This window comes from Carcharhinus amblyrhynchos, chromosome 13 (genome assembly GCF_965287045.1).
Source record: "Carcharhinus amblyrhynchos chromosome 13, sCarAmb.v2.hapA, whole genome shotgun sequence".
Classification (NCBI taxonomy): Eukaryota; Metazoa; Chordata; class Chondrichthyes; order Carcharhiniformes; family Carcharhinidae; genus Carcharhinus; species Carcharhinus amblyrhynchos.
In genome coordinates this window covers 50,303,279-50,328,769 of record NC_137336.1, presented here as the reverse complement: position 1 = coordinate 50,328,769, position 25,491 = coordinate 50,303,279, and the positions used below count along the sequence as shown (strand labels likewise).

The following is a 25,491-nucleotide window of genomic DNA, read 5'->3' as shown; positions in this document are numbered from 1 at the left end:
GAAGCAATACAACAACTACATTGCAAATGAGCGCTTAATTGCATCAGCTTAAGAACAGGATCATTAATTAACAAGGCAACAGAAAAACTATAACCTCAAAGTGTTCTATTTAAAATATGACCTTTCTTTAGGAACATTATTCAATAATCTTAACTATGCAATGCTGTTGAAAATGCCAGTAGATAGTGTTATATATTTGCCTTCTTGTAATTGTTCAGGCTCAAAAATGGACTGCTGATAAGACTAATGCTGGTTATCATAGAGGAAATACAGGGGCACATGCCAATTTATCATCAATGATGGCATTTTTGTCAGATGTATTTCTGTTTCGTGGAGAGTGAACTCCTTGATTCAAATTATTTTTCCAGCAAACGAATTCCAGTGACTTAAACTTGAAAATATGCCAAATCCCACAACTCCTGCCTAAAAGATCAAAAATATTTCCATCTGCTACACCATCATTTACTGCGCTGTTCTTCTGAATTGTATGATCGTCTGTACTGCAAGGCCAAATAATTGGGAAGACAAAGTGGCTTTTGGACACCTAGATTAAGTTCATTTTCGAATGACCAACATGTTAGGCTGTTTGCTGTGTATATTAAATCAAAAATATTTTAAATCACATTTAATCTGATTTTAAATATCAACACTTTCTGAAGAGATTTATTCTCACGTACAGGCATCAGCATTCCATCACAAAGAATCACCACTGAAAGTTTACATTAGTTGTGGATCCATGTGAATCTAGATTTTTTTTGGCAAAATGACACAAACAGCAAGAGACTGACCACTGTACAATAGTTCTTTAAAATTGGGTTACCCTGAGGTATTTAGTGGATTAGCCTGATTATAAATCTGCATTTTTATGATCAACCCATTTTCAACTGGAATCATGCTGTATGAACAAAACTACATCATGTTACCGCTAATGTAAATTTAAAGATAATCTAGTAATTATACCACTAGGTCATTAATCCAGAAACTCAGCTAATGTTCTGGGGACCCGAGTTCGAATCCCGCCACAGCAGATGGTGGAATTCAAATTCAATAAAAAAAATCTGGAATTAAGAATCTACTGATGACCATGAAACCATTGTCGATTGTTGGAAAAACCCATCTAGTCTCCATGTGACCCCAGCGCCACAGAAATGTGGTTGAATTCCAACTGCCCTCCAAGGGCAACTAGGAATAGGCAACAAATGCTGGCTGGCCAGCGACATGCATGTCCCACAAATGAATAAAAGAAACTGCCAAAGATTTTACATTTGATGATATTCAAATACGCATGTGGAAACACAAACAATAAAAATCTTAAAAGTAGTGCAATTCTGAATGCAATTTGTACCCGGATCACTGATGCAACTCAGTGTAAATTCTTTAAAATTCAGTACCACACAGATTACATTGCACTTGTACAATTGTTATTATTTTTGGTCTGGCTTTGGCTACAGATAAACATGTTGGTGTCAGCGAGGAATGTCATAGTCTCATGACAAAACCTACATGTTGAAGTTAAGTCCTTCTGCTCACTAGACATTTACCAGTGGAGCTTATTTCTGTGACACTTCCAAACCACCTTGCTTTCTGGTTAACTTCACTGAAGTCTTGCTGTATTGAGATGGTTAAATTTCCCTTTCAATTGAAATCACACTTGAAGATATAAAGCAGACTGACACAGTGACAAACATGATGATCTAAAACTGTTGACAGCCATTAAACAAATGTTGCATTCAAAGCATATGGTCAGCAAAATAAATGGATTCTAAAACCAAGTTTTAGGGTATGAAAGACAATCTTCCCAACATCTGATTACAATGCTCCAAATTTGGCCTAACAATGAATAGCATTAATATCAATATTAAAATGATTAAGAATGAAAAGACTCTATACAATGGTGTACAACACTAACAGCAAAGGAATTATTGTACACGAATGATCTCTTGCCACTACTGAGCTGGCTATATTTTCATTAGTGATTTTACACCACAGGTTTTGATGTTGTAACAATTTTATTCACAAAATCCAAGTTATTTAAAAAAAATTCAAACTTAACATTGGCCAGAATTCTACCACTATTCATGCTGGCAGGATTTTCCCATCCCACTGTCATGAATGGAGACTTGGCTGGCTGCCAAATTCTCTGACTTCACTGCAGTGGGAGTGTGGCATGAATGGCAGTTAAGATTGCACCCCACATTTCCGCACTTGGGCATCATCCCAAATATAACAGGTAAACAAGGCTGAAGATAACTTTCCCTGGATCCTTGATTCCAATAATAAAACTCAATCAGATCAGTAACTATTTTGTTCATCTTTGTTATCTTGTTTTTGCTAAAAGTTGGTAGAAAACAAAACCAACTGGCCAATATTTATGTCAAAATGCCCCCTTTGTTTTTTGCATGTGACCAGCTAGAGGCACAGTAGATTTGAACTCAGTGCACATTTATAATTTCACCACTACAACTTAATAACTAATCTCAGCCATGTTTAGAAGGGCTGGGGAAAGGATTGCAGTTTCTGCAGTACCACTTCCAGTTTCAGTCTTTGCTCACTTCAATAACGAACTTAAGGTCAAATTTTACAAATGAACACCAACTATTGCAGCAGAGCCAGTTCAATCAGGTTCTCCTCCACAACAAAGCCACCAGGTACATTACAGAGCAAAATACTTTCATGGAGAAAGGAACAGTTGCTTAGCTGAATTAAAGTGCTGCTGGTATACAGCTATTAATGGGTCCATTTAAATTAAATTAGTCAACTAAGATATCATGGTAACAAGGAGAAAGAACTTATTGGTGCAGATATGTATCTCTACCAGAGGTACCTCTATCAGTGTTGCATCAATCTATAATTCTACATATCACAACTACTATTAGCAGGAAATAGATTGTGTTCACAAATCTTCGGTTAGCAAGGAGAAATTCAGATCAGTTAAAGGCCATAATCCTGAACCAGACTGTCTCATCCACTTAAACCACTGCCACATAATTTACTTTATTCAGGGTACATTGTTCCGTCAAACGAGGGGGAGAAGTTGGACTGTGCCACATCGCAAATCAATTCTCATGTTTCCGTTTGATTGATCTTAAAAGGCAAACAACTGAGTCCTATTGATGCCTTTAAAGATCCAACTTTAAATAAGAAAAAAAACAATTGAAATAAAAGGGCATAAATGTGGCATAAAATGCACAGAAGCTATTTCCTGAATAAGAGGTCAAAGCAAAGATAGTCAAACTGAATTCCCTTCACTAACAGAAGATTAGACAATAATAGATTACACTTTTTCTCAAAGCTTTATTTTGACAATTTGTAATATAAATGCTTTACTCTGATAATTTGTAGTTTATTCCCTAGGCAGGACTCTTCATATGTACAAGTTAAATAAAATTAATAATGTAGTCCACATATTAGTATTTAAATATTTTCTAATGGATCTATTTCATATTTGTACACATGCAAACTTTCTAATAATTGTAATAACAGGCACAGATACATGAAACATGAACAGGGATTGCAAAAACAGATTCATTGCTGTTCCACAATGCAGGTAAGTAATTGGTCCCATTTGAGCAAATTTGAAGATATTTGCTTGCACTGATAACAAAATTTTCGAAAATCCAATCAAATTCAGTTGGCTTGACAATACATAATATGGAACAGATATCATTAATAAAAATGTTGTATCTCATAAATTTTAGCTTTTCTAAGATAACTCTTAAGCAGATGTTCCCGCTTCTCGATAATAGCATACAGCTAAAGGGGGAAAAAAACACAAACAATATTAAGATGGAAACAGTGATGCTTAGCACTGGAGATCATTTAACTTCCCAATTGAATTCCAATTAGAACATAGGAACATGGACCCAGATCTCCATGTTTTTCCATTCCAATTCACATGCAAATATAACAGTTGAATTGGTTTTATGTCTTTGATAATTTGAAAGTATTCCCAATTTCAATTCTTACTTGATGTATGCCACTTATTCCAGCTTTATAAAAAAGGAAACAGGCGTTTCTTTAAAATATATACTACAGTTGCCAAAAATAGAGCCAATGCTAGAAAAATAAGTAGCTTGTCAGTCAACTCTCTGCGATTGTACTTTGTGATCAGTTTGCGCCCCAGCTGAATGGTGCCAGTCATGTTTTTAAATTCTTCATTTGTCTCCTGAACAGTCCTTGAAGATGTTGCTTTAAGTAAAAAGGAAAAATAAAGATTTACATTAGAACAGTACAATGCAAGTCAAACAGCAAGATTATTTATTTTAAAAATAGCATCAAAAACTGAGGCGAGTTGTAAAATACCAAAGCAAGTTCAAAGTGAAAACCATAGCCAGTAGAGTGGTGGGAACCTGAATTGATTATATCTTCCATTACATTTGATAACTAACCAAAGAACATTCACTTATCACTGAAGAACAGAAAATAATCACTAAAAAAACAATGATTGCACCAACTATATACATTGATAATATAGTTTTTGATTTGCCCTTGTCAGAAGGCCTCACTAGACTATAAGAGCCGAGAATGGTAGAATCTGTGTTTATAGCTTTCAATGCAAAACTGCAATTAACTAAAAAATTTCCAGTTTTATTAATGCAACTGTCTTGTTCAACAAAATAGCAGTTATTAATCAGGGAAGAACTGAGAGATAAAAATAATTGAAATATTACATCCTGGATCTTTACATTTGATAATACCATCCCAACAGTTACTACCTTATCACCTTCTATCTGATATCTCTATGTGGGACCTTGTGCACCAATGGACTGCCACATTTTCCTAAATGAGGACACTACAAACTAATTCAGTGGCTGTCAAGCACTTCAGGATGTTCCTATAAAGTGAAAGGTGCTATATAAATCCAAGTTTTTGCTTTCAATTTTTTTTGCATTAAGTACTTTCAGAAGTGGTGCGTCTTTTGCTGCAAAATATCAAGATAAACTGAGTAAGATGTGGGAATCAAACATCGAACCGTTGTCATCGTATGCAATCTTTTTGGAATATATCACATGGTACCATGGAGACACTGACTTCTGTGGTATCAAACAAGAGGTCAGGCCAAAAACTACCAGATAAATGTACTGTGCATAAAACAGATAGTAAAACAGTTTCGATACAAACAGCATATTTACAGTAATTGCAAAATTTTGCCAGTGCCTTCAGAACACCAAAAACAAGGTGCATATGCTGCACTAACCAACACGAAAGAGACCCTCAAGAGATGGATACTTATTTGTCACTTGCTATCTTTAACTGACTTGTACCCTTGCTGGCGTCATGTTTACTGAAGACAGTCAACATAGGCTCAACTATCATTAGCTCCAGGCTACAGATTTATCTATCAAGAAGACTGGGTGGCACAGTGGTTAGTATTGCTGCCTCACAGCGCCAAGATCCCAGGTTCGATTCCCGGCTTGGGACACTGTGGCGAGTTTGCACTCTCTCCCGTGTCTGCATCAATTTCCTCCGGGTGCTCCGGTTTTCTCCCACCGTCCAAGGGTGTGTGGGTTAGGTTGATTGGCTAAGCTAAATTGCCCCTTGGTGTGCTGGGATAAATGGGTTAGAGGGATTAGTGGGATAACTGTGTTAGGCTGTAGGGATAGGGCCTGTGGTCAGTGCAGACTCAATGGGCCAAATGGCCTACTTCTGCACTGTAGGGATTCCAGGACTGCAAGGAATCATGGATCTTGCAAAGAAAAGACTAATTTTCACCTCAGATAAAAAATAAAAGTAAGATTCATTTATTAGTCACAAGAAGGCTTACATTAACATTGCAATGAAGTTACCGTGAAAATCCCCTAGTCGCCACACTCCGGTGCCTGTTTGGGAACACTGAGGCAGAATTTACCATGGCCAAGCTGAAATCTTTGGACTGTGGGAGGAATCCAGAGCACCCAGAGGAAACACACGCAGATATAGGGGGAATATGCAAACTCCACACAGTGACCCAAGCCAGAAATCGAACACACGTCCTTGGTGCTGTGAGGCAGCAGTGCTAACCACTTGTACCACCCCAGATTAGCTAATTTCCAGCTAATTAATTAACCCAAGTATTTAGCTATACCAATCAACCTCAGTTGAAATAAATGGTTTGGCCTCTTTTTGAGAAATATTTTGCTGTCTTTCAATATTTAACTTGAATTTAACTTCAACCACAAGAGATGGCACTTGGGCAAAACAGGTCTAAGGTTCTGAATTGGTATCTGCACACTTAGTTATCTTTAGTCCCACAGAAACAAAGTACAGACACATAGCAACAAATCTTTAGTCCCACAGAAACAAAGTACAGACACAGACACAAATGTTATTGTCTACTATACATCGGTATAGTAGACAGTAACGTATATTCTCTACATCTTGAACGAAGTGTACTTAAATTTTAACCCTGCATGTACTTGGACAAGCAAAAATGAAATAAATAATCAGACAGCAATTGTTCGTGTCATAGAATAATTCAAAATGGAGGAGAGATATATATGCATGACTTCAACCTTACCTAGTGTCTGCACCGACTCTTCACTCTGCTGCACCTGTTGTGACATCATCCGACTGATACTCATCAAACTCTCTGTAATGCTGCTTGCAGTCTGTACCAAGCCTTCCTTTGTCATCTTTCTGAAACCCAAGAGAACTTATTCCATTTCAGCAGCAGTATTTTTTTTCTGTCGGTCTTGCTTCATTGTTTGTTCTCATTTCAATGAGAAACGCAATAGCATCCTGGACAGTTTGATCACAGTTTCTAACAGGAATATATAAACTGTGATAGAAAATACAGCAACACTCACAAGACACCCTGTTACAGAGCTTGTTTTAGAGAACATCCAAACGTATGCACAGAATGTAAAAGTAATGACAATGTATTTATTTTTGTTCAAAATGCACTAGGAGTTTTTCTTCAGCTATCACTTTTCAGCACTGTTTTGAGTTTCAGGCAGAACAACAACTGCAAAGGAGGAGGGAGGGTCTACTTCAAGATCTTTTCCCCCCAGTATTCATTGACAGCTATCAATATATAATTTTTGATGTTATTCCTATGCCTTTTGAGTGTATGGTGTCGAAATTTGCTGATGACACCAAGATTGGTGGAACGGCAAATTGCGCGGAGGGTGTGGAGAGTCTGCAGAAGGATCTAGATAGGCTGGGCGAATGGGCCAGGAACTGGCAAATGGAATTTAATGTTGGCAAGTGCGAGGTGGTCCACTTTGGTAGGAATAATGGTAGGAAGGACTATTACTTATATGGCGAAAAATTGCAGCAGGCGACGGTGCAGAGGGACCTCGGGGTCCTTGTGCATGAGTCGCAAAAACCCAGCCTGCAGGTGCAGCAGGTGGTCAGGAAGGCTAATGGGATGCTGCCCTTCATAGCGAGGGGGATTGAATATAAAAGTAGGGAGGTCTTGCTGCGGCTGTATAGGGCATTGGTGAGGCTGCAGCTGGAGTACTGTGTGCAGTTTTGGTCGCCGCACTTACGCAAGGATATTTTGGCCTTGGAGGGAGTGCAGAGGAGGTTTACTAGGCTGATACTGGAGTTGAGTGGGTTGAGCTATGAGGAGAGGCTGAATAAACTAGGCTTGTACTCGTTAGAGTTTAGAAGAATGAGGGGAGATCTCATTGAGACATATAAGATGATGAATGGGATGGATAGGGTAGAGGTGGAGAGACTCTTCCCGCTCAGAAAGGACAGTAGGACTAGGGGGCACAGCCTCAAGATAAAGGGGGGCGGTTTAGAACGGAGTTGAGGAAGAACTTCTTCACTCAAAGGGTGGTGAATCTCTGGAATTCTCTGCCCGTTGAAGTGGTGGAGGCTGCCTCGCTAAATATTTTTAAGACGCGGGTTGACGGGTTTTTGATAAGCGAGGGGATTAAGGGTTATGGGGAGAGGGCGGGAATGTGGAACTGAGCCATGACAGATCAGCCATGATCTTATTGAATGGCGGGGCAGGCTCGAAGGGCTAGATGGCCTACTCCTGCTCCTATTTCTTATGTTCTTTTTGTTTGAAAGGTACTAGGCTGATACCGGAGTTGAGGGGGTTGAACTATGAGGAGAGGCTGAATAAACCAGGCTTGTACTCATTAGAATTTAGAAGAATGAGGGGAGATCTCATTGAGACATATAAGATGATGAATGGGATGGATAGGATAGAGGTGGAGAGGCTCTTCCCACTCAGAAAGGACAGTAGGACTAGAGGGCACAGCCTCAAGATAAAGGAGGGGCGGTTTAGAACGGAGTTGAGGAGGAACTTCTTCACTCAAAGGGTGGTGAATCTCTGGAATTCTCTGCCCGTTGAAGTGGTGGAGGCTACCTCGCTAAATATTTTTAAGATGCGGGTTGATAGGTTTTTGATAGGCAAGGGGATTAAGGGTTATGGGGAGAGGGCGGGAATGTGGAACTGAGACGCGACAGATCAGCCATGATCCTATTGAATGGCGGGGCAGGCTCGAGGGGCTAGATGGTCTACTCCTGCTCCTATTTCTTATGTTCTTATGAAAAGCTAACAAAGCAGTTGTACGTTCATTTTTCATAAAGACTGAACATGATTATATTCAAAAAGACTTACTGAAAGATATTCCTGCTTCATTGCAGTTATATACACGCATAAATATAGTTCAGATCATAAGGTTCAGATCATACAATTTTACTCTAACTATATCACAATTGAATTTCTGGGGTGGTGGGGGATAAAGAGAAATGAGCACACAATGGCACAGTTAAGTAAGACATCAAGAATTAAAATTTGTAGAACAAAACATGAAGGCTCCTATACTGCTGGTGTCAAAGACGGGTCATGTTAAAAGTTCAATTATTTAGGACTTTCTGTTCTGGAAATTTAACTGCTCTAAATCCTTCTCCAAAACCACACAGAATATATAATAGGTGCCTTCAATTCATGCAGTGTGAGTTATACCAGGGAAGAGAGATGCCACAAATCACATTTGTATTCATCCATCTAATCATTCGAACAGTGCTGCAGAGAGGGATTTCTGGATAACTTATGTACTCTGAGGAAATAATTGTGACATTCTAGAGGTTTAGTTAAGTTTTATACAAAATCCTACCCCCGAATTATCATCTGTCAAGATATCCCAAAACACAGATTAATAATTTCTTTCACAAACAAATACAATGCACTCTGAAAATGAATAATAATACTGCAAAACTATATATATGTGTTTAAAAAATATAATTAAGGTACCGTTGTCGAATTGAAGAATCTCCACTTTGTAGCAATTCATCTTTTTCATAATTGTCGATGGCAAGCTTGCAGGCCAGGTTTGCTTTTCGCCAAGCTGTTTGGTTGCTTTAAAGAAGCATGGAATAACATGAGCAAGCTAAAAAATAATTAACCAATCTTTTCATGAATCATCTGCACCTTCCTCCCAAAGCAATGTTTCTAGCTTGTTTATGACTTGCCATACAAGCTGGCTGCAAGTTGTAAACAGAATATATCGTCTACAGAGTGTAAACACTGGGAACTTGGTGAAAGTGGGTAATCTTTTGCAGAGAGGGAAGGCGGTGCTGTTTTTTGCCTTCAGTGCCTGAAGCCGTTTTTGAAAGCTTGGGGCAATAAGTATTTTAATTTTTTTGTCCAGTGTTATAGTACAAGGTACTGTGCAGAAAGGAACGAAAACTTGTAACAAGCAAAAATGTAGATACACATGATTGAAGTAACCTGATTGTGTGCATATTGTGGGGCAACCTTGTGTATATATAAAGAAAATACAGACAAGTGGTGTCACCAAGTAGACTGACATTAAACAACCAAACTATCATCAGTTCTGCGTATGTGAACCGGATCAATTCAATTCCTTGGAAAGTAAGCCCATAAAAGTCATTTTTTTAAAAATATATTTTTTATAACTGTTTTGCACAGAAACAGATATACACAAAACAATTTGGAATTTAAATTTTGTTATATTTGCCACAGAGACCAATAACTTGAGATTTGAACATTCAGTTACCAACTGAAAGAATGACATGACATAATTTCACATTAAAGTTTTTACTGTAACAAATGACTAAAAATACAATTGATTAGACACTATATTCTTTTCGTAGGCAACCTGTACTATATTGCACTCTGCATAGAGTTACAGTCCTTATAGCAAGCAGTTACTCTCAGCTCTCTTCAAAGCTACTCTCAACTTCCAGTGCATTCCTGGGTCGCCAAGTAGTAACTTTAAGTGACGCCTGAAGCATTTTCCTCAGTTTTCAACAAGTATTTCAAATCCACCACCAGTAATAAAGCTTGTTCTGATGATTCTTCTTCCCCTGGCGTTGCCAAAACAAGTCTGGAATCCTTAAAAGGTTGTGGCGCTTTGACTAGAAAACACCTCCCTTCCACATCAACCTGTGGGAGCTTGCAAAAGCAAGCAGCCTTGCTCTCAGCTGACCACATAGGACTGGTCTGTAGGGAAGCCTGTAACTTGATCTGAAAAATGGTTTCTGCTGCCTTTTTCCCCAGGACAACGTGAAACACATTAGGTGAAAATGCTAATGAGCTACTCCTGAAAGATTAATTTAAATCAACAGATTACAATCCAACTGTTTACAACCTATACTTTCTTCACCTTTCTCGGATTTTGGGAGACTCTGAGTCTACCCATTGTAAAGTCAGACTACAGCCGTTGTCTCCAAGCCTTAATACCATGCACTTCTTTCCACTAAAAGAATCAAAGACTGCCTCTGATCTCTGACAAGCATACAAACTGATTTACTGTCAGGCATACTTCAAAACAGGTCACATGACCTCCTTCATTTATTCTAAATGTAAAGATGCTGTCCCATAATGAGGAATAAAGAAACATTTAAAAGGAATTTTGAGGAAATTTTTAAAATCTGACAATGGGTTAGATAAGCCATAAACACTTCCATCCCTTGGAAATAGAGTAAGAAAAGTGCAATTTCCAGCTGGTGATGCTGAATCATGAGATCTTGTGTAGGTTCTGGATATCAATAGGTGCCCCAATGATAGCGGGTACGAAAAACTTATGCATCTTCCTCACCACACCTTAAACCTTGTTGACTGGAAGCAAATCTTGGCAAAAGGAGAGCAAACTTCATGAGCTCAATGGCCTCCTCCTAAAGTTTATCATCTGTTTTTACCTAGTTACTGTCGCTTGTTGTTGCTTACTTGCTTAAATCTATTTGTGACACACTTCGTTATTAGTATACATAAATATTTAAAAATTAGTATGGAAGTATTATTCAAAAACAAGTAGGAAAGTATGGGATAAGAAACTCACAAGATGCAAACGATAGTATTGAATAATATAACAGCAAGGTGCAAAAGAACTGGCTAAAGGAAGGCAGAGGAGCATAGCAACTCAGAAGATATCCAACTTTACACTGATCATCATCTGCTTTGGACCTGAAGAGATGTCCATCTTAACCTGCTGATTTTTTGAAGCAATTTATTTCAGAATTTAATAACAAAAATGATTCATTGTGGAACCAATCCAGCATTCTTTCTGCGCTACAACTTTGTAAAAATTGTTAATGAGCATTTCATAAATTGTACAGCAATTGATGGGTTCTACTAAAGTTTCATGTATAGAATTATATGCAAGATTTTTTGATCATTCTAAACAATAGCTTCTCGATTTTCTTTATAAGATATCATCCACAGACGAGCAGAAATCAACCCAGTCTTTGCTGCTCATCCACTCCTCCATCAAAAGCAGTATGCAGAGCCATTTCACAACTGGCAATATCAATGCTTTATATGTGACAGAATTAATGTCAATTACAATAGGTACAACCATTCTTTTTGTTGATATGATTCAGAATTAAATTATCAGCACATGGGGCTCAATTTCACTTAACATTCATCTAGTTTAAGTCAGCATTTCTCATTTTGTTTCTCAAATAGTAATTAAAGACAGGAAAGAACTGACAAAAATCAAAGTATAAATTCATAGTTCACCGAGCACAATTAGACCATTTTCAAATCACTGGGCTTTTAATCCTTACTATGGACCTTTTCAACTTCCAAATACCTTTAATGACAAAACAGCACCAAGCACTTTGAAATCAAACTATGTCCAGAATTAAAAACTTAATTACAAACATTTTAAGAATTAATTTAATACAGAAAGTACACAAGAATCAGATGGGGATGCAGTTTTCATACAGATCTTGCTACAGAGAAAATTTGCCAGAACTTGTTGCTTGTGATTCAAGTCATATATTAATATTTTAACCTGTTTTCAACAGAAGCAACATCCTAAAGGCAATTAATACTTAAAAAGAATGCACAATAGGGCAAAAAAATGCACTGAAAGCTATGACATTCTAACAAGCTGGAGCATGAAGACACTGCAGCAAGGCTTGCACAAAATAAGCTGTGACTGTGACAGAGTGGAAGGAGCATAGACATATTAGCTGCACATTCACTGAGTGGAGAAATTTAAAAAAAGTGAATTTTATTAACATCCCCAAATTTGGATACTGTAATCTAATGCAAACCTTTAGCTATCATTTGTCAAATTTCACTTTTTAAAATCTTGTATTACAAATATTTTGATACCACAGCAGCATGCTGATATAAAACATACATTGTATTAAAGTTATAGAATTATTACAAAAATAACTCCATTTGATAAGAGTAGCATTTGATGCAAATTGAGGACATAATTACATAGCAATTGGATGACTGAAATAGACAAGGATGATGGCTCTGTCATCATTTTGACCTCTCAAACCTTATTCTAAAGGATGAACAGAACATATGCAAGCAGAGTAAATATGCATAATCCAAAACAAGTCAAGATTGAAACTAAAATTATCAGACTTACACCCTAACGATCATTTACCTTAGCATCTGCTTACGATGATTTTCCACTTCGGCCAGCAGTGTTTGTTTATCAGATTCCTTGTCTTGTTCTTTTGCCATCTGTTCTAGATTCTTCAGGAAAATCAGAAAAGTATGTTTTTTCAAAAGCCAGAAAATCCAGCTCTGGATATTGCCACAGAGTGAATTACTTTCCTTTACAACGTTTTCCTTTGTCTTCTCAGTATCTCACCTACTTTGCACACTAAATGAATGGGGAAGTCCAAACAAATACCGAGGCTAAGAGAATATGAACCGCATCATATTTTGTTACCTTTTGTATGGTAGTAGTTTACTTAGTGGAGTGGTGAAGAGTCAGTTGCTCTTAAAGAGCAGCTGACAGCATTTCCTTAAACAAAGGATGCAGTCTCAACACAGCGTCCTATTCATTTTCTCTTTTTGGTCTCCCGAAAATGTCTCTCAAGGCTTCGCTTTAAAACATTAAATAGCAGAATGAGTATATTTTAAATCTCCATTTCATCGCCGTGTCTTCATTGTTTCCTCTCAGTGAAACAACTCTATTAAAAACAGGACCAATCACTCATGAAAACAGAGATGATCAACTTCAGGAGGAAGCCATTGAGCCCATCAAACCTGTTCCCTTTTTGCCAAGATTTGGGCCCAGTCAGCAAAGCTTCTAATGTGAATTATTAGGCAGTGATGAACTAATGTGAACTAGACACTTTGCAATTTCCTTCATTTATCAGATGGGGTTCAAAGAACCTTCCCTCAGGAGATGTAATAGAATGGGCAGTGTCTATAATAGAATGAGCTGCAGCTGGTCATGTGGAAAACATGTTGAAGGGACTTTTGCTGCTTTTTGCATCTATATTTGCAAATTGCTAGGTTATCAAAAATGGGAAATTACCCCCTTACAAGTAATAGTGCTATTGCATTATGATAAGCAAAGCTAAAGAGGCTGAAAGAAAATGAGGTAGTCCCTAAAAGAATGCAGGAAATGAATATCCTCACGTCAAACAAGGAGTTTGAGCTGCACACTCAGTTTAAGTTCAGATCCAACAAACCATAACACTATGGACTCCCTACCTTGTCAATCTCATTGCCGTGTTTTACTGATCATGAAAGAAAATAGTGTGTGCTTCAAAAGAAGCGATGCCTTACATAGTAATAAACTGTGTTTTTCTTCAAAGAGGTTGAAGATGTGCATGTGTAGAACATAAAGTTCCAGTTCAGAACAAAAGGGAGTGTCACTGTTGCGCTCCAAGGTCCTCTTACTGCACAAATACATACAGAGTGGGTGCTAATTTTCATAAATGGTAAGCACTCAGGCTACTTAAGAGTGACTGACACCATGGAGTAAGTATATCTAAGGCAGAACTAAATTTGCAACATTACCTCTCCACACCTTTAAATACCTCCTCAAAGTCTCTCCCTTCAACCTCCTCCTCAAAATATGACATTGAGCGTAATTGTTCAGTCTGATCGTGTATCTAGTTTAATGTTAATATATTCATATGCTTTGTTAAACACTATTTTAAGTCAAAAAAAGTCTGCTACCTGTACTCACCTGTATTCGAAGACGGAGCTGCTGAAACATTTCTTTCACTTTAGCATTTAGTTCAGTGAGTAAACTCAAAGGTCCGGGACTGTCTCTGATATCCTGCAATGAAATCAACAGGTGCTCAGAATCCAGTTATTCAAACTCAAGACTGGGTTTAACATTACATAGATGAGGGATTCTTAGCCAATGAACATAAGAACATAAGAAATAGGAGCAGGAGTAGGCCATCTAGCCCTTCAAGCCTGCCCCGCCATTCAATAAGATCATGGCTGATCTGTCGTGGCTCAGTTCCACATTCCTGCCCTCTCCCCATAACCCTTAATCCCCTCGCTTATCAAAAACCCATCAACCCGCGTCTTAAAAATATTTAGCGAGGCAGCCTCCACCACTTCAACGGGCAGAGAATTCCAGAGATTCACCACCCTTTGAGTGAAGAAGTTCCTCCTCAACTCCGTTCTAAACCGCCCCCCCCTTTATCTTGAGGCTGTGCCCCCTAGTCCTACTGTCCTTTCTGAGCGGGAAGAGTCTCTCCACCTCTATCCCATCCATCCCATTCATCATCTTATACGTCTCAATGAGATCTCCCCTCATTCTTCTAAACTCTAACGAGTACAAGCCTAGTTTATTCAGCCTCTCCTCATAGCTCAACCCCCTCAACTCCGGAATCAGCCTAGTAAACCTCCTCTGCACTCCCTCCAAGGCCAAAATGGTGGATTAAAATCGCATTTTGCAATTATCTAATGACAGTGAAATATACAAAGTTGAAAATACATGCAAAATAGCACAAAATGCTGGAAATTCAGAGTGGTTGGAGAATGATATTTAACATTTCAAGTGTGATAGAAATCAAAACACTTTAATGAATGGATAATTTTATCACCCATCCTTGTGGTAAAGCTTTAAAGGCAGGTTACAATTTAATAAGAGAATACAAAGAACTTTTAACTCTTTGTAGTTCATTTTCCATTAAAGCTTGGATTATTCTTTAATTAGCAGCATTGAAAATTAGTGGAATGAATTTAAATAGCAAAGTATAACAACTCATCATAGAGTCCTCTGTTACTTTAAAACTAGCAGAAATACAAAATGAAACATGTTTCACCACTGGTTTTCAAAATTAGTTAGATGTCTATTGTAATGTGTCCCAATAACTTATGTCAGGCAAGAGATTGGGCAGTGTAGGACTGTGATATCATCTAGTCGTGAGAGTGTTCACCTGATAGGTAGGACTATTTTTTGCTTCTACTTTTATCTTTTACGACAAACAGGAACATTGAAGCAGATGTGAGCTAATCAGAACCTCCAATATGTTCAATTAGATCATGGCCAATCTCTACTCCAACTCCTTATCCGTCTTTGATTCATATTACTTACCTAATAAAAAGCAATTTACACCTAAAATCTTGAAAAAATACATGAGGTGGAGATGCTGACATTGTATTGGGGTGGGCACAGTAAGAAGTCTCACAACATCAGGTTAAAGTCCAACAGGTTTATTTGGAATCACAAGCTTTTGGAGCTCTGATTCACCTGATGAAGGAGCAGCACTCTGAAAGCTTGTGATTCCAAATAAACCTGTTGGACTTCAACCTGGTTTTGAGAGACTTCTTATTGAAAAATACAGTTGACTGAACAGCTGCAGCCATGTGGAAGACAGTACTACAGATTTTCCTCCAGGATCCCCTCTTTGAGATTGAGGCCAACATTTCAATCAGTTGGTCTATTAGTTTTTACCAATATGTGTACATGCACACCCAACCCACTTTGTTCCTCTGCAGATCCTAGTCTATTATGGACATATTTCTGAACTTTTCCTCCTTTTTGCAGAAACAGGTGAAAAATTAAGTTACAAATTTAGGACTGATTTCTATAACTATTTTCCATCAAATCCATCATAGATGTAAGTGTGGTTAAAGTGGCAGTTCTGGTCTTCTTTCCTAAGGTTACATTCATTAAACTTTTGTGTGTTGTGTTTGTTCAACTGAGTCTTTTTAGATAGTGATTTTGATCAGCAGCAAGAAAGCTGTTAAGTCAGACAGAGGCACAATTATACAGCTCTGCATCTACATTGAAAGCTGTACCTGTTTCTCAAGCAGTTTACTCAATTAGGATACCCTGTTCCTGTCCAAAAGAAATGGGGTGAGGTAGATTGAGTAAAGTGCAAATTCAGCTCACTTGTGATGGAACTAAAAGGCACACCACATTCAAAGAATTCCACTCAACTGCTTTAAAAAAAATTCTTCCCAACAAAACTATCTAAAGACCATCTGCAACTGTTACATAGTCAATGTAGATTCAGTCTATTTCCACATACAACCAACTCTTAAATGCCTCAGCCCATCACCATATACATATGGACGAAGGCAGCTGTTTAGTCAATCTTAATTCTGTCATCCAGAACAGCCCTAAACCGTACTTTTACGACAGTATCTAATTTTTTCCTAAATTATTGCAGGATTTTCATATTACTCTGCTTGGAGGTCTATTATAAATGCTGGTCACTTTCTACCTTTGGTTTAGACAAAAGATTTTCCAATGTTTAAATAATTGTTAAAATAAACCTATAAAAAGACAAAGTAACACAAATTCTGGGATAAACCAGAAGTATGAAAAGCACTGTCTTAATAAAAATGCTTTGGATGGAGAAAAGCTAACATGATATTGTAAATGATATAAAATGATGCAACCCACATCAGTGTAATATTTACACAGGGCGACCAGTTGTCCCATATAAGAACATAATATAAGAACATAAGAAATAGGAGCAGGAGTAGGCCATCTAGCCCTTCAAGCCTGCCCCGCCATTCAATAAGATCATGGCTGATCTGTCGTGGCTCAGTTCCACATTCCCACCCTCTCCCCATAACCCTTAATCCCCTCTCTCATCAAAAACCCATCAACCCGCTTCTTAAAAATATTTAGCGAGGTAGCCTCCACCACTTCAACGGGCAGAGAATTCCAGAGATTCACCATCCTTTGAGTGAAGAAGTTCTTCCTCAACTCCGTTCTAAACCGCCCCCCCTTTATCTTGAGGCTGTGCCCCCTAGTCCTACTGTCCTTTCTGAGAGGGAAGAGTCTCTCCACCTCTATCCTATCCATCCCATTCATCATCTTATACGTCTCAATGAGATCTCCCCTCATTCTTCTAAACTCTGAGTACAAGCCTAGTTTATTCAGCCTCTCCTCATAGCTCAACCCCCTCAACTCCGGCATCAGCCTAGTAAACCTCCTCTGCACTCCCTCCAAGGCCAAAATATCCTTGCTTAAGTACGGCGCCTAAAATTGCACACAGTACTCCAGCTGCGGCCTCACCAATGCCCTATACAGCCGCAGCAAGACCTCCCTACTTTTATATTCAATCCCCCTCGCTATGAAAGCCAGCATTCCATTAGCCTTCCTGACCACCTGCTGCACCTGCAAGCTGGGTTTTTGCAACTCATGCACAAGGACCCCGAGGTCCCTCTGCACCGTCGCCTGCTGCAGTTTTTCGCCACGTAAGTAATAATCCTTCCTACCATTATTCCTTAAGGAATAATATCTTATATCTTAAGGGCAAAATACTGTAGGTGCTGGAATCTGAAACAAAAAACACTGGTGAAACCCAGCAGGGCTGACAATATCTGTACTGAAAGAACAGAGCCAATGTTTTGAGTTTGGGTGACCCTTCATCAGAGCTGATAAAGCCAACGTTTCGAGTCTGGATGACCCTTCATCAGAGGGTCATCCAGACTCAAAACGTTGGCTCTATTCTCCCACTCCACAAATGCTGTTAGACCTGCTGAGTTTCTCCAACATTTTCTGTTTGCGTCCATGCTCCTTAAGGGATGCCTTTTGTCCTGTAATCCTTCTGCTGGAGACTGATTCAGAAAACATCCAAGGTGAGGTTAAATGGTGCAAGCGGGACTGCGAATGAGTTGGTCAACAGAGAGATGGTAATCAAGATAAACAAGATAAATTGTAACTTCTGGTTGATTCTAATTCTCCTCTCCTTCAGCCCCAATCAAACTGTCTGTTCCTCATTTTACTAGTTAGCCTGTATTCAGAGAACGCAGTTATTCTGCCCAGAATGATTAAGAAGCTCGAATAATTACCCTCAACTTAGTTGGTTGAAATGTGGATATGCCCGCACAACCAAATATGTATTCTTCACAGTTATTACACCAACCCCATCTCTAATTCGGTAGTTTCGAAGCTATAAACTGCGTGTGTGTATATACAAAAACAAACTGCCTCTACATACACAAGTTCTGTGCCGCTTCTGTCCAGATTGTTCTAATCTAATAACTTTTATTGGGTAGTGGGGCAAGGAGTGAAGTGTCCACGGTCTCACCTGTACCAGCGCTTTGATTTCCAGGTCATATTTGATGATCTCCTGAGCGCAGATCCTGACATGTACATCCTGAACCACCGCCATCTTTCCCCAGTCACTACGGCGGCCGCGAGCCGACAGGGCGGCGCCGGGGCAACAAAAGCGCTTTATTCCAAAACACACCAGCAACCAAGAGACTGCACTGAGTGCAGCACTGCATTCATTCAAATGCTGCATTTCTTTTCCCCCTTTCTGTAATTTTGATCCCATTGCCATCAGCTTTGTCATTTTTTTTGTATGAAACACAAAATAGCCCCATTTCAAACTTGGAATGCATTACATTGAGCTGCAAGGTGGCTTGGTGTTTAGGACGACTGCCTCACAGCTGCAGGGACCCAGGTTCAACTCTGGCCTTGGGTGACTATGTGGAATTTGCATGTTCTCCTCGTCTTTACGTGGGTTTCCTCCCACAGTCCAAACATGTGCGCGTTAGGTGGATTGACCATGTGAAATTGAGCCTTAGTGTCCCAAATGTGTTAATTAAATTGATTAACCATATGAAATGGTGGAGGAGGGGGCCTGGGTAAGATACCTTCTCTGAGTTGGTGCAGACTTGATGGGCTCTTCTGTACCATAGGGATTCTCCTACATCTTTATAAAATTAATTTCCTTGTTCTTGTAATTGTCCAGCAGACCAATGGTTCTCAGACTTGCCAAGGATCCATGTAATAACATGCTTCTGGAGTACAGCTCATTTATGTGGGTCAGAGTCAAACTTCTACATAACTGCACTTTCTGTAATGGTCATTTTGAAATGTTTGCAAAGTTCCCCTTATTATATTGAAGCACCAGATGCAGGATGAATATTATTAATTGTGGTGGCCATTTTGACTTTTTAAAGCCATTTCATAAATAAAGTATATTTTTTTCAAAGGAAAATGTGAGAGTTCTGGGCTGGAGCTTAAGTCTCATCTTATCTTCACATGGACTCCTACAACTGCATGCTGCTGTGCAAGACACTGATTTTCAGATAAAAGCCCCAAGTAGAATGATGTGGCAAAAGTTGCAACGTGTCGCTCTCATGAAGATCTTGATAGTGTATAATATCTAATACTCGAGTTGACCACAAAGATTCACTCCATACCACGAGGGTAACCTGCTCTTGAGGCTGAAAGTAAAATGGCATTTTGGGTAATTAGCTGGCATGGCAGATTAAAGGATATTGGTCATGCAGATGAATCTGACTTGTGTTTTCACAGAATCTTTAAAGTACAGAAGCAGGCCATTCGGCCAATTGAGTCTACATGACCACCTGTGATGTAATAATAGTCTGTTAGGTTGGTGCACTAGGAGACTCTCAAAGCTATCAAAATAGTTTTGGACCACTCTTCAGCCAGTCTCCCTGCGTACTGCAAGAGTACTGCTTTACTACAGCAAGTGGATCAAATTTGTAATTTAGATAAGTAGGATTTTTATAAGTCTTTGTAGGACCACTTTCCACAGTTTCATCTGTTTTCCCCAGGAAAACAAGAAAAGTTAGCTTTTAGAAAGTGGAGTTAATAGTGACATTAACAAATATCACCAAAGAGAGAAGTACTGAGGAAGGCATACCCTATAAGTAATATATGCTTTCTTAAAAGCATCATTAAAACACTCTCTACAAGCAGTGTTTTCATTATTATATATTATTGGTTAGATGGAGGCACTGTTATGATTAATATGCTGTTTGAAAAGGGGGCCTTTTAATCAAAAAAATTGAGAACTACTATAGTAGACTTGCAATGTTTTCCCTAATTATGTGATATTCTACACATGGATTTCACTTTAGAAAGCTTCTATTTTTATGATATACATCTCAACTGCAACCCAAGTTTATTTTTTTTTCATCCATTTGTGGGACATGGGTGTCACTGACTGGGCCAGCATTTTTTGCACATTGCTGATTGCCTATAAACAGACTGGCTTTTAAACACAAAAAGTTATACTGAATGCTTCTTTTTCTAGTTGACTATATTTAGATTCAGCAGAGCATGCAAAGCAAAACCTATTGGTCATTATTCCAAAAGGCATAATAATACGTGAAGCAACTGTCTCTACTCCATAAGGTGATGTGTCACAAGCAAGCAATAATGGTACTTTTGGATTAAAATGAGCCAATATTTCAGACTTATGCAAAGCATCTTTAGCATGCCTGCATGTTTTCCCACATTCCATTGTTCAGTCCTTCTTTTGTACATAGTTATGTAATGGCTTCAATAATGTAGCTAAGTTTGGAAGAAATTTTTCGTAGTAATTTACTAATCCTAGAAAAGACCTCAATTACTGGATATGGCACTTCTAATATAGCATCCATTTTCTGAGGTGCTTTATTTGGGCCTTTACTATCAATAATGTGACCCAAATACTGGACTGACATTGGCAAAAAAACATTTCTCTTTCTAGACATGCAGAACATGAGCTTGAAGATGTTTAAATGTTGCTTCTAAATTATTCAAATACTCTTGTTCACCAGTTTCTGTAATCCAAATATCATCCAGATAACATTCCATAAAGACCACATAAAATCTGATCATGGCTTTGTGAGTGGGAAATCATGAAATTCATGTTTCACAAATTTGATTGAGTTCTTTTGAAGGTGTAACCAAGAAGGTAGATGAGGATAGTGCATTGACATTGTCTACATGGACTTTAGCAAGGCCTTTGACAAGGTACCGCATGGCAGGTTGTTGCGTAAAGTTAAATCTCATGAGACTTGAGTAAGGTAGTCAATTGGATACAAAATTGGCTTGATGACAGAAGACAGAGGGTGGTCATTTTTCAAACTGGACCAGCAGTGTGCCTCAGCATTTGGTGCTGGATCTACTGTATTTGTTATTGATATTAATGATTTGGATGGGAATTTAGGAGGCATGGTTAGTAAATTTGCAGATGACACCAAGATCAGTGGCACAGTAGACAGTAAAGAAGGTTATCTAGGATTGCAAAGGAATCTTGATCAGTTGGGCTAGTGGGCCAATGAACGGAAGATAGAGTTTAATTTAGGTAAATATGGGGTGATGCATTTTGGTAGATCAAGTCAGGGTAGAATCTACTTAGTTAGTGGTAGGGTGTTGGGGAGAGTTATAGAAGAAAGAGATCCAGGAGTACAGGTTCATAGCTCCTTGCAAGTGGAATCACAGGTGAACAGGGTGACGAAGAAGGCATTCGGCATTCTTGGTTTCGTTGGTCAGAACACTGAATACAGATGTTGGGACACCATGTAGTTGTACAAGATGTTGGGAAGGCCACACAGTTCTGGTCACCCTATTATAGAAAGATTATTATTAAATTAGAAAGAGTGCAAAAAAGATTTACAGGGATGATATTGGGATTTGATGATTTGAGTAATAAGGAGAGGCTGGTTAGACTGGGACTTTTCTCCCTGGAGCATAGGCGACTTAGGGGAGATCTTATAGAGGTCTATAAAATAATGAGGGGCATAGATAAGGTAAATAGTCAACATCTTTTCCCAAAAGTAGAGGAGTCTGAAACTAGAGGGTACAGGTTTAAGGTGAGAGAGGAGATACAAAAGGGACCAGGAGGGCAACTTTTCACAGAAGGTGATGAGTGTCTGGAATGAGCTGCCAGAGGCAGTAGTAGAGGTGAGTACAATTTTGTCTTCTTAAAAGCATTTAGACAGTTACGTGGGTGAGATGGATATAAAGAGATATGGGCCAAACACGAGCAATTGGAACTAGCTTAATGGTAAAAACTGGGTTGTATGGAGAAGTTGGGCCAAAGGGACTGTTTCCATGCAGTAAACTTCTATGATCCATCGATCTTATTCCAAATAGATGTTATTCCAAAAGGCAATTTTTTTAACATGAATAGTCTAATGAGTAATGATATTTAAGCAACAGTTGAGATTCAGAGACTACATTCAAATGTAAATATGCTTGTGAAAGATCTTGCTGAATTTTTGCCCACCTGAAAACCTGGCAAATAGATCTTCAATTAAAAGGAAGCTATCTGCTGGCACAGTGGTTTGCTCTGCTGCCTCAAACTGCCAGGGACCCAGGTTTGATTCCTGGCTTGTGTGACTGTAAGTGGAGTTTGCACATTTCCCAGTGTCTGTGTGAGTTTCCTCTGGGTGCTCTGGTTTCTTCCAACAGTCCAACAATTGCAGGTTAGGTAGATTGGCCATATTAAATTGCTGCTCAATGACCCAAGATGGGCAAGTTAGCGGGAATTAGTGGGTAAATATGTGGATAGTGCTGGGCAAAATGCTGTCAGAGAAGCAGGGCAGATTCAATGGGCCAAATGGCTTCCATTTGAACTGTAAGGATTCTATGTTGACAGCACACAACACTGGGGTTTATGGCTACTTTATAATCACCACAAAAATGAACTGAGCCATCTGGTTTCATGATAGCCCAGTCATTCATTGTAACTGGCTCAAACACACTAGTGTTTTGTAAATCGTACTAATTCTTCTTCGACCTTGGGATGCATTGAATATGATACTGCTCGTGCTTTTGAGACATTTGGGTTGACTATTAGGCTTTATCTTGAGTTTCACTTGAACTCCATTGAGCCAAGCATCTCTTCAACTATACTCTTGTAGTTATCCAGAAGATGCTGCAGGTCTGTTTTGGCATTGACCAATCTGTTGCCAGCACTCCAATTAAGCTTCATCTTCTCCAACTATGATCTCCCAAATTGAGCTGGAAAAGTAGCATGGACTACATGGAGAAGCAACTCTATTCTATATGTTGACCATGATGTAACCTTTTAATGACATGATCTCTTCCGTGTACATCCTCAAAATCACATCAGCTGGTTTTAAAGGAAGTTATATCAACTTTTGTTGATGTGCAGTCTCAGGAACTAAAGATACAGCAACATCAGTATCAACCTCCATCCTAATAGTTGTCCACTTAACTTCGGAATCACTCAGTAAGTGATTCACCGTGTATGTAAGATACTCAGTTGGAATTCTTCATCATATTTCTGGACATTCTCTTCTTCATGGTCATAATTCCTTTCTTCCATATTGTAAATTATTTTTGTAGAACACAATTTGTTTTTCTTGAAGGTACCCAGTTTCTTTTTCTGAATGTTCTTCTCAGGAGAAGCTGGTCTAGCCCAACAAACTTTTGCAACGTGACTATTTTGTATTGACTATTCTTGCTCCAACATTCATTTGCTGAATGGCCCATTTGTGATGTGCTTATTGCTGTTTTGGCATCTTATGGGCAGTTCCCAAGTTTTGGCTTTTCATCCCTGCACCAAATTGTGAAGCCACTTTAGCAGCCAGTTCCATCAACACCACAATTTCTATTGCTGTCTTTAAAGTCAAAACATGTTCAATTAGCAATCTTCTTTGGATGACCTCATTTTGGAAACTACAAACTAAACGATCTTGAAGAGCATCTTCTAATGACTCACCAAACTCAGTGTTGTGCTGGAGTTCGTAAGATTGCCACAAACTGAGCAATCTTTCACTTTCCACTTGATTCCTTCAGTGGAACATGAACTGTTCTGTGATGATCATTGACTTGAGAGTAATGTTCGTCAAGAATTATTATCAATACACTAAGTTTTGGTTCCTGACTTTGCTAGGTGAACCAAGCTCCAGAACAGATTGAAGGTTTTACTTCCTATTACACTATATATAAAGTGATACGAGCTTCTCGTTTGCAATTTTATTCACTTGTACAAATTTTTGAAAACATTCTAAAAAGGAACTCCATCTTTCATTTTCATTGAAAGGCGCCACAGATCCTAATTGACCCACCATTTCTCTTGCAGAGAATAGAAACTCAAGACTGCTCAGTTTTTTTTAAACTATCTCCCAAGTATTCCCCTTTTGTTTTTACCTTGGAGACTGTTGACTTGATGGATTTTTTTTTCAAATGAGCCCAACCATACAGCAAACCATCTTTTCAAATGTGTCAGATATTGCCAGGAATTTCACCCGTCTGATTGGAAAAACTGACTCCTTTAAAACGACACAGTGAACTTATTTTTCTTACTTGGTCTTCCTTCTGACACTTAATTCTGTTGTTGATTTTTCCCAACCTTTTAATATGCTAAGTGTGAGGACCCTCATTTTGGCTTTTTCTTGCATTTAAGTGTTTTTCTCGATAAAATCTATAACTGCGAGTCAGGATTTTGTTTCAAACAAAAAAAGGCTGTGGCTTGTGCACATAAATTCAAACTAACGACTACAGATTTATTCTAGGAGCTCTTCCCTGTGAACATACAAACTGAAAGTAAAACATGATCAAATCATGTGACTGGCTCTGAAAACAACCATGTGCTATTTAAAAACATAACAATTTCACTTAAGAAACAATATTGCCATGGGTCTAGAGGCCAGACCAGGTAAAGACGGCAGGTTTCCTTCCCTGAAGGGCATTAGTGAAGCAGCTGGGTTTTTAACAACAAATTGACAATGGTTTCAAAGTCACAATTAGGCATCCAGATTTTTTTTATTGCATTCAAATTTCACCATCTGCCATGGTATTTGAACCCCAGGTTCCCAAAGCATTATCCTGGATCTCTGGATTACTAATTGCAATACTAATGCACCACCACCTGCCTAATGCTTAACGCATTTGGTTGTTTTCCAGTTGCTTTCTTATTTTGGCAAGGATGAATATGCACATCTGGTAGCCAAGACCATCAAGGAAAACTCTTGAAACAACTAGTGTCCTAATTATTTGCTCAATCTAATAAACAGAACTGCACTTGGTAATTTTCAATGTAGAATTCAATTATAGTACAGTAAAAATGAAGTTTTTAAGCTGGTGCTCTCTTTTTAACAAAGTTTCTGCTCATTCTATTATT

The 25,491-nt window shown here is 38.6% G+C and overlaps 1 protein-coding gene across 1 annotated transcript; it reads right to left on the bottom strand.

The window, feature by feature from the left end:
* Positions 1–712: 712 nt before the first annotated feature.
* LOC145351901 (vesicle transport protein SEC20-like) lies at positions 713–18,788 on the bottom strand. Its single transcript, XM_080201676.1, has 6 exons — positions 18,682–18,788; positions 14,358–14,450; positions 12,813–12,904; positions 9,194–9,298; positions 6,497–6,615; positions 713–4,188 (listed from the first exon to the last, which is right to left on the bottom strand). The coding sequence occupies exons 1-6, from the start codon at positions 18,763–18,765 to the stop codon at positions 3,992–3,994; spliced, it is 690 nt and encodes a 229-aa protein (XP_080057802.1). The 5' UTR covers positions 18,766–18,788; the 3' UTR covers positions 713–3,991.
* Positions 18,789–25,491: the final 6,703 nt, after the last annotated feature.

Excerpts from the sequence above, each read along its gene's own strand:
- LOC145351901 (XM_080201676.1), bottom strand. The coding sequence starts at position 18,765 with ATGGCGGTGGTTCAGGATGTACATGTCAGGATCTGCGCTCAGGAGATC. Across the intron at positions 14,451-18,681 it reads AAATCAAAGCGCTGGTACAG|GATATCAGAGACAGTCCCGG; the intron begins GTGAGACCGTGG and ends ATTTCATTGCAG. Across the intron at positions 9,299-12,812 it reads CATCGTAAGCAGATGCTAAG|CAACCAAACAGCTTGGCGAA; the intron begins GTAAATGATCGT and ends GCTTCTTTAAAG.